Here is a 10,839-nt window from a genome sequence, read left to right as displayed (position 1 = left end):
GTACATTAAAACCACCCACGCATAAATGTTTTTTACGTTTTGCTTATTTTAGGGTTTCAGGAAATTCTCAATCATTAAATGTTAGCTACTATTTATAAACTATATCATTCGCTTCTGGATTTTGCATTGGTAAACCTTTAGTTTCTATTTATAAGTCGATTTTGTTGGGTTTTATTTCCCAATTCCAAAAAGTTACTTTCGAAAATATTTGCAAAACTTTTATATGATTTTTTTCAGATAACAAATATAAAGAATTCATCATATGGCATATCGACACACTATTTTCGATTACTAAGTTCGGAGTGTGGTATTTTATAAAATGCACACAAAAGAGGTGAATGTATGTATTTAATCACGATACTTTACATATAGTTTCCAAAAGAGTCGACCTTTTCTTATAAAGTAATTAAATAAGTAAATTGTTTATTATAGTGACATGTGTAAATCAGCATAAATATATAGATTTGTACAAAATATAATTACATATATAATACACCCGGTCCAATGGACCAATAAGTCACCTTTTATTTTAAGTTCAATATGAATGTTCTAATATCACGTGTCAATTGCCAATTCAAATTTAAATACAGATAATTATAGATTAAGAATTAACGATTGTAAAAGTTCATATATTATTCATCTAAATTTTGTGAAAAAGTTTAAGAATGTAACCAGAGTAAACTGTTTGTATTCTATGGAAAAGTGACGCTACTAAGTATTTAGCTATTTCCCTTCGATGGTTCAGCTTTAGAAATTTCAATTTTCCGTCAGGCACCATTAATACCATGCTAAAACAGTTTGTCTGATATCATTATAAAATGTGCAGTTTATAAGAAAATGTAGCTCACTTTCAACATTTTGAGAATTACAAAATCGACATAGTCTGTTTTCCACTGGTTCCCCAACATATATACCAGTCTCAATTCTGATCGGTTATATCCCGCATCTAAACTGTGCTAGCACAGATCGCTCGTGTTTCGTAAGATTTAGTTTTACATAGTGCTCTAGTTCGAAGTTTGTTTTAAAGTTTATGTAAGATCGTAGCTTTGTCTTATTTATCAAGGACTCTCTCCACATATCAATGTGATAAGTTCGTACAATTTGTCCAAAAGATTTTAAATCCACCATTGTTCTACTTTCTTAATAATGTAACATATTAAGTTCGGTGAAAATATCTTCAGTGTCACTACACCAATTGTTTGTGCAACGATCATAATCCATATTGAACACAACTTTCGTTAAGCGGTCGTCTTCAAACGATAATAGCATATTCCAGTAGCGAATAATGTTTACCCAATGCCGAAACAGACTTGGTATCCATCCAGTATCCCCATACAATGCTAAAATTGGTGCAAATCTGTGAACGCCTAAGTATTTGGAATTGCTCTGTTCTGTACGTTGTCTATTGATTGGAACTTCATATTTCCCCATATTCCAGATGCGTAGTCGAGGATTGGAGTAACACACGAATTAAAAAGTGTTTCATTAGACTGAAAACCAAAATCCTTTAAACTATGGATTTTCGAGATAATTATACTTAAGGCTCTTCCTGCACCTTTAGCCAAAGTCTCTGCATGTAAATTAAAGTTACCTTTACAGTTAAAAGTTAAACCTAAGTATTTGTAATCGTCCACTATTTTTAACGCATTACTGCCGATTGAAAAGTCAAATTCACTCTGCTTTTTACGTCCTTTACGAAAATGCACGCACTTAGATTTGTCCGTGTTGATCAGAACCCTCCAACGTTTACACCAGCTTATGAATCACATTTAACATTTGTTGAAGTTCATCCTCACTTTTTGCGAACATAACAATATCATCAGCGTAAAGTATAAGTGAAATCTGCCTTCCATTAATATCAAATCCTAAATTCAAATCATTAACTTATTTAACCAGATCATTGATGAAGATAGAGAAAAGTGTCGGAGAAACGTTATCCCCTTGTTTTACTCCAGATTTACAGTCAAACCAATTCGTCAGCTTATGTTGATACGCACACAGGAGCTTGTATGCTTGTATTTTAATTGAATTGTTAATTTTGCCGTCTATATTATTCAAGCGCAATTTATACAACATCATGTCTCTATCAACGAAATCAAAGCACTTTTTTTAAGTCAATGAATGTCGCGTAGACGTTGGGATTGTTTCTCACAATATTGTTTAAGGTAAAAATATGATCTTATCAAGACCTATTTTTCCTGAACCCATTCTATTCAATTGCAAGAATATTTTCAGTCTCGAGAAAACTTGATAATCTCGTGTTAACAAATGCGCAATAGAGTTTGCTTACACATGCTAATAGACTGACTCCCCTGTAATTCATCGGAATACGTGCATCTGACGACGGATCCTCCAATATTGGACAAATTATGGATTTTCTCAAGGCGGACGGGATTAAACTCGAGTCAAAAATCAGTTGAAAAAGATGGTGTAATATTTCAATAACTGCAGGAAATTTTAAAACATCGTATGGTATTTCGTCATATCCACTTGCAGATCGTTGTTTCGCTTGCATTACTATAGAATTTATTTCATTTCTTGATATGTTCACATTTAAAAGATTATTCGGCATACACAAGGGGTCCTCCATATTTTCCTCTAGTAGGTTTGTGTGTACTTCAGCTTGAATATAGTGTTCTGAATCAAATTCATCACTCGACAAATCATTATATAAATTTTCGAAATCACAACGCCATCTTTTCAAAACTTCTTGTTCAGATCTAGTTATAGTACCGTTATCATCAACGACTTCCTGTGGTATACATTTGTTACTCCTAGGTCCTAATTTACGTATTTTTTCCCAAAAATCAGTTGGATTTTTGCTCGTCATTGTCTCTATTTCTACGCTCCTGTTCTTCTATAGGTACGTTTTGTCCGTCTTAGATTGTTGTTGAAACATTTTCTAGCTTGCATGTAGTTATTGCGCAAAGTTGTTTTAATATTTCTCCTCCAGAATACTTGACTAAATCTTTTTCACATGTACGCATCTTATTCCAAAGTTCAGTCAAAGTTTCGTTCCAGTACGGCTTATTTGTTCGAAAACGCTTCTTAGAGTTATTGTTACAATATTGTGGGATTTTATCGGTCATTTCTGCGATTATCTGGGTGCATAAATTTTCATAAATCACGTCAATGTTTTCCTGAGTTTCTCGCGAGTGTTCGATGTCAGTGATGATATCAATCAAGGCATTTCTCCGTATCTCACTACTCATAGAGTCTAACGGGATTTGGTTAATTTTAAATCGTGCTCTTTTCATCTCATTATCTGTCGGAACCGTCTGTTCAAAATGCGTGACCGTAAACTCTGTAATGAATACTGAATGGTCGGGTAGTCTTGATTTCCCACCTTATAATCCAAACAAAGAAGTATTGTTAACAATAGATTCCGCTGTAAGCACTTCAAACCTTTTACATTTATCAAACACGTCATGAGGACACAAATATAGTCAACCACAGATTTGCTCTCGTTGAAATAGAAGTAAAATTATCACAACCCTGAAATCTTCCATTTAATACACAAAATTTCGATTCATTGAGAAAGAATATAAATTCATGACCGTGCTGATTAATGCTTTTATCGATTGTATTTTTCATTGGAACACAGTTCATATCGTTCCGTGTATCTGGTAATGATCAAATTCTCGAATTAAAATCCCCTGTAAGCAATATTGCATCACATTTATCATTTAAATATGTCTGTGCTAGTAAGTGATAAAAAAAACTCGGAGCATCACGGCCTCTAGATGAATTTTCAGGAGGAAGGTAACATGCAAATACTAAAAAGTTGGAATCATTCATTCTATTTTCAAATTGTAATCTTAAAATATCATCGAATGATCTGTCAATAACTGATGCATTATAATGTTCAAGAATCCATTTTTTAACTAAAATTCCTATTCCGCCTGATGTTTTCGGAGCATTTTTGTGTATATCAACTCTGTTATAACCAAACCAAGAAAACCCAGGTACATTAATTACATCATCTTTAGCTAAACAAGTTTCGCAAACACAAATTATATCATAGTTAATCGATTTGAAGATACCTTTTCTCAATTCACAATTATCTCTCGTCCATCCGCATATCTTAATTGTTTCTAATTTTATTGATTCTTTCGACCGGTTTAATCCTATTCACCATTCTCATTACGACCTTGTTGCTGATCTGGAACTCTCTGAATCCGACGTGTGATACGACCACTAGCATCCAAACGTAATGAACCGCCTTTTCTCAATTCACAATTATCTCTCGTCCATCCGCATATCTTAATTGTTTCTAATTTTATTGATTCTTTCGACCGGGTTTAATCCTATTCACCATTCTCATTACGACCTTGTTGCTGATCTGGAACTCTCTGAATCCGACGTGTGATACGACCACTAGCATCCAAACGTAATGAACCGCCTTCGGGTATCTTGCGAAGCACTGCTCGGGCATTAATTTCTATTAAACGTTCAATGCGTGATTTACTACTTCTAATATAAAATTATATATATATATATCATTTGAATTACGTTTGTTTCTAAGTACCAGACTTTTTTTTACCAGGGTCCCTAAAGCTTATTCTAATAATTCCGGGGCGGTTTCCTATTTTAGACGGAAAGCGATTTACAAGTGTTATGTGCATACTTGAATATACATCTTCACCTAGGGCTTACATTATATCGTTTACTCTCAGCAGTTAATCTTCCTCTTCATTTTGCGGTATACCACTATCCGTTACCGATAACTCTGGACTATTGTCTTGTGTATGTTTACCGTTAGCTGTACCGTTAGCGATTACGTTGAAATCACTTCGGTGTTGATCGAGGTCGTCAATACATATCTGCATATATTGAATAGATGTCAACACTTGATCCGTTCGTTTTGATTCTAGTGATATGTCGACTGATAACTCATCACGTAATGCTCGTATTTTAGTATCAACACTGGTCATTAAGTCCCGTTCTAAGTTTATCTAGTTTTGACTCAAACATTTTTTTTCAATTCAATCCCTTTCCGGCATTTATAAGAGTGTCTAATTTTTCAGAACCGCTTTTTGGTGACGCCATCTCGCTAGGTTGCCTTTTTTAAATTTGAGAATATGAGAGTGGTGACTGAGATTCAACAAAAACACTAATGTCTAGTTTAGATTCAACTGAGTCATATAATACAGCGTTTGTTTGACTTAATATTCCACTTACTGAGATACTGCCACTTTGTTCATAGTCTTTGTCTTCTAAATAGTCTACTTTGTATTGTTTGTTCGCATATCCATTTGATTTACTACCACTACTGTTCCCTTTCTTTCTGTTATTCCGAGATTATGTCATCATATAAACATATCGCAAAGGAAAACATAATCCATAGAAATTATCAACTTTTTAAACAATACACCGGTTTTAATCACAATTTTCTGAATATTTTCCCTCACGGAAAAAATTTTCAACCATCTTTCACTTGTCACGTGATATTTCTAATATACCACTAACTTCCCAAATCCCTTTCAAGAGCAAGATATAGTCGGGTCGTCAAAATGTTCGACTAATCATCTTTATAAAGTTCTAACCATTTTTACAATGTTATAACCATATTTCTGTGAGTTTCTACAAAAACATATTGCATTAATAAATATTGCTTGAGATATATACTTAACCTGCAACGAATTAAAAATTTCAATCATATTTTTTTACAAATTGGCCGTAATTGTTTAAAAAAACCCTTTGATTTTTCTACGCTTTAACCTTATATGTCCTATGGTCAATTGAATGAACGTTTACATCTAATAGAAAAAAAGACCTTTGAAAATCACATAAATAAAAAATTCCTTGTATAAGGTCATGAAAAATCTTACTTTCAGAAGAATCACAATGATTCCTACACTTTTTATCAAACACTCGGTATTTCAATGGGGGAACAATCACTGGCTTTATTCTATACTCACATGGTGCATAATTCATATAAATCAGTTGAAGAAGGATTAACTCATCAGATCGATACAAAGAAAACAAACAAACAAACTGAAACAGGACGTGGCAAAGTATATACCCATCCTTACCAACAGAAAATACGCTAAGTACTGATCTGAGAGTACTCGTAGTGACTGACAGCTAGTTCAATATTGTGATCAGCTAAGCCAATAATTACAACTAATAAAACAAATCGTGTATCTAAGACTAACATATCAATCAGAACACATCCAATGAATTTAGTGTAAAGACTGTCATTAACATGACCGGTGTAAAGCAAAATTATAGGTATAGACGCGACCTTTTTCACCAAATTACATTTTAACCCCACTTATCCCAGAATAAATACACAATCTAGGTTTACCCTAAACACGATATAATTTCCATTGTAATTTAATTTAGTTCATATTCTTCTTGTAAAATACTTTTTTTGTTTGTTTAGATGTTCTTTCACCGAGTTCTTGTCTTTACATTGGTCACTTGCATCAAGGCTGAAGATTTTTGCCCTGAGAAATGTTCCTGTAACAAAGAATTGACATATGTGAATTGTGAAAGGCTTAAACTATTATACATTCCAAACAAACTTCCGAAATCAGTTGAAAGGCTTTACATGACACACAATGATATAGTACATGTTAATTTTTCTGCAAATGTCATTTTACCAAACCTGCGAATTATCTGGTTAGACAATAACAAAATCGCAGGATTACAGGCTAACACTTTTGATGGTAGAATCGTTCCTAAGCTTAATCAATTACATATAAGGAACAATAAAATATCGGTGATTGAAAGCAGAACCTTTGTAAATATGACGTCATTAACCCAGGTCTATCTAACCAACAATGAAATTCAAGAAATTCAGCCCGATGCCTTTATAGACACTCCATCAGTTCAGTTAATAAACTTGGGCAGTAATTATTTGTCAGGAATTCCAAGACTCGGGAAATTAAAGAGTCTTAAAAGTCTTTACATCCAGGCAAACAAATTATCTGATCTAACGTTTCCGGACGAGTACCTACAACTTAAGAAATTAAATGAAATTGGGTTGAGTAATAACGCAATAAGAAAACTCGATGATTCGACCTTTAGAAATTTGCATAATTCAGATATACGGAAACTGGAATTGTCAAGGAATAAAATTGATGAGATATCTACAGGCGCTTTTAGCTGGATGAAAAATATAACATCCCTTAAACTAGGCTATAATCCTTTGACCAGTTCAGACTTGGAGATGGCTTTTCATGGTCTTGTTGGATCGAGTCTGGTGTCATTAATTATAGATAATATAACTCTTGGAGGAGTTTTGCCCTCTTCTACCTTTCAGTTGCTTCAGAATACGTCAATAACGACCCTTAGTATGAAAAATAACAAAATGAGCAGTATACCTCAAAAGGGGTTCGCAAATTTAAAGAAGTTGATCAGCTTAGACCTAAGTGCAGCGAACATTTTCAAAATAGATGACAGTGCTTTTGAAGGACTCGATGCCTTAACAAGGTTATTCCTAAACGACAATCAGCTATCCCAGGTACCTAACAATCTACCGCCATCATTACAAAAGTTATATCTAAATGGCAACCAAATCACAGGTTTAAAAGACAAAACCTTTATGAAGTTGTCTAAACTACAGTTTCTATATTTAGGAGGGAACAAAATTCATCAGCTTGAACAAAAGGCGTTCTTGGGCCTCACTAGTTTGAAAACAATTCACCTGGTAGATAATAAGATCCACACTTTACCAGGAAAACTTTTTGAATCTTTTATTGTTCTAGAATCACTGGAACTAAATAAAAACAATATAAACCAAATTCCGAACGGTGACAGTCTTTTTGGTTCCATGTCATCATTAACGTATCTAAACATGGCCGACAATGCATTTGCATCTTGTTCTATGGGACTTTTTCGTGTTCTTTCGTCGCTAAGGGTTTTACACCTTCAAAATAATCAACTTGGTAACTTGATTGCCAATGACGTTAATGGTCATTTGTTTGCCGGATTGCACAAACTTATCGTATTGAACATGACTAACAATCAATTGACACAGCTTCCGGATCCAATTTTCAAAGATCTGATAAATCTCAAATATCTCAATATCAGTTCAAACAAAATATCATCATGGGGAGATAATTTATTTAAAAGAACTTTTCAATTAGAAAATCTTGATCTGAGTCAAAATATGATAGCGCTTGTCAATTCGTCATCTGTTCAGGACTTTAAAGAAATAAAGACTCTTGATCTACGCCAGAATCCTTTTGCTTGCACGTGTGACTTGCGATGGTTCCGTGATTGGATGAATACAACAACAATTTCAATTTTGCACAACGAAGCGTATCTCTGCAATTCACCTCCAGAATGGCATGGAAAGAAACTACTTTCTTTTGACAGACATAAAATAAATTGTGTCTGGTTTACAACTATCCAAATTATAGTTGCAGCTGTGTGTGGTTTTCTAGCTTTTGTTATAGTAATTGCTGTTGTTTACAAAAGGCGTTGGTACATCAAACTTCGATGGTATAGGATTCAGCGATCGGTGAGAAGATCTGGAGGATCTGGAGCTGTCGGTTATCAGAAACTAGATGGCGATGTTAATAAATACGATGCTTACATTTGCAGTGCCAGTGAAAATTATCAGTGGGTTTTGAAAAACATCTTTCCAGGGTAGACTGTGGGGATCTGGAAACTGTTACGTTCGGTGGTGAATTTAAACTTTATTTTGAAGACAGAGACGCCGAACCAGGAAAAGCTGAAGTCTATAACATAATTGAAAACATGGAAGCAAGTCGAGTTGTGCTCATTATACTCACAAGAGATTTTATGGCGAAAGAGCGATACAAGTTTGAAATTATCACGGCGATTGATTTACTAGAAAAAGGTAAAATATCTGATATACTGATTGTCAACGTCGATGGACTTACCGCAAGACATGTTCCCAGACTACTGAGGCGCAAGATGGAAAGGCACGATTTCCTTACATGGGAGGATTCAGAGGAGGCGAAATTGACATTTAAAGAACAATTAGTTGATGGATTAAGAAGGAAAAGACGAATGGAAAACGTTATATGATCTTTCTCATACATTATGAAACTTGAAACGAAAATAGTGATGTTAAAAAAAAAATCTCAAAATTATATTTCAGTGGGAGGGAGTTGAATGGTTTCATGATTCATGAGAATGATTACACAACGGTAAATCTTACGCACATACGATGAACTTAGACTCAGTGTTATGTTTAGATATTAATGCACTATAAAGATACACCCAGTGTCTGATATATGATAAGAATAAATGGCTGTTTCTAACTATATTTATATATACATGTATTATGTGCCTTACATTTCGCATCTCTGCAAATGAACATATTTTGCCTCTGCAAATGAGCGTATTTTGCTTACATTCCATGTCACCTTTTTGTAGGAATATACGCACTTTTCACTTTTATTATGATATTATATAGTCTGTTATTTCTTTTTGTAATCCATTGCGAACATTTTACATCTCGATACTGTCATTTTTTACCACAATTTGATTATTTCGTTATAAGTTTCGAAAGTCATTTTTGTGATGCATTTGTTTATCATATATAATATAGACTCGTTTACAACGGAAAGAAATCTGAAGTTCATTTTTTGTTGTTGTTGTGTTTTTCAATTATGATAGTTGTGAAGCTGACAAAACGAAAAGTTTAATAGATACCAAATATATATTTGATGCTTTTCCATTTTAACTTTACAAATTTATTTTTTTCTTTCATCACGAAATGATTAATTCTACTTATTAATGATAGAAGTCTTGAAAACTTTGCGATAATATAAAAAGTAAAATAAACAAAAATGCCGCACTCCGATGAAAATTCTAAACGAAAAGTCAATAAGAAAATATAAAAAAAAATCTTCTTTTCGATGGCATTGTTAGATTTTATTATTTTTAGTTACTTAAAGTTTCGTGAATACTTAGCGACACGTCCATGACAATGGGCACGAAACCTTCTTGTTTAGATAATTGATGTTGATGTGATGAACATTTTTCTTTTTAGAATGCAACGTAGTAGTATGAAAAATAATAAATATTGATTATTGTCATTAACGATTGTTATTTTTTTGCCAGGCTGCGGTTTACCGGGTGTTGGTTGTATATTTTTGTTTTTATTTTTCCTTTTTAACTATTTTAACTCGGACGACAGAAAGCCATCATTGTTCACTTAAAATGTTAAAAATCATAGAACATATAGTGTCATCATATTAAATGCTGTTTTCATGAAAAAGAAGTAAATCCTGGGTTTTTTTTTTCTTTCTTTAAAACTTGTCTTCCGACTGCAAATGTCTTGTCTCCATATTTTCTTTAAAAAAAACAATATTAACTCTTATTATTTGTAGAAAAACAAGAATGTGTCCACAGTACACGGATGCCCCACTCGCACTATCATTTTCTATGTTTAAAGGACTGTGAAATTGGACTAAATTCTCTAATTTGGCATTAAAATTAGAATGATCTTATCAAAGGGAACATGTATACTAAGTTTCAAGTTGATTGGACTTCTACTTTATCAAAAACTACCTTGACCAAAAACTTTAACCTGAAATTTGCACTATCATTTTCTATGTTCAGTGAACCGTAAAATTGGGGTCAAAACTCTAATTTGGCATTTAAATTAGAAAGATCATATCATAGGGCACATGTATACTAAGTTTCAAGTTGATTGGACTTCAACTTCATCAAAAACTACCTTGACCAAAAACTTTAACCTGAAGCCAAAAACTTTAACCTGAAATTTGCACTATCATTTTCTATGTTCAGTGAACCGTAAAATTGGGGTCAAAACTCTAATTTGGCATTTAAATTAGAAAGATCATATCATAGGGCACATGTATACTAAGTTTCAAGTTGATTGGACTTCAA

The 10,839-nt window shown here is 33.4% G+C and overlaps 1 protein-coding gene across 1 annotated transcript; it reads left to right on the top strand.

Moving 5' to 3' along the window:
* Nucleotides 1–141: 141 nt before the first annotated feature.
* LOC139509709 (toll-like receptor 3) lies at nucleotides 142–10,557 on the top strand. Its single transcript, XM_071296249.1, is given in 3 exon segments — nucleotides 142–334; nucleotides 6,389–8,600; nucleotides 8,603–10,557. Coding segments are annotated over 3 exon segments (2,631 nt in total). The 5' UTR covers nucleotides 142–319; the 3' UTR covers nucleotides 9,007–10,557.
* Nucleotides 10,558–10,839: the final 282 nt, after the last annotated feature.

This window comes from Mytilus edulis, unplaced genomic scaffold, assembly GCF_963676685.1.
Source record: "Mytilus edulis unplaced genomic scaffold, xbMytEdul2.2 SCAFFOLD_733, whole genome shotgun sequence".
In the NCBI taxonomy this organism is placed as follows: Eukaryota; Metazoa; Mollusca; class Bivalvia; order Mytilida; family Mytilidae; genus Mytilus; species Mytilus edulis.
Note: the sequence above shows the minus strand (reverse complement) of the source record. Positions and strands in the feature narration are given on the sequence as shown.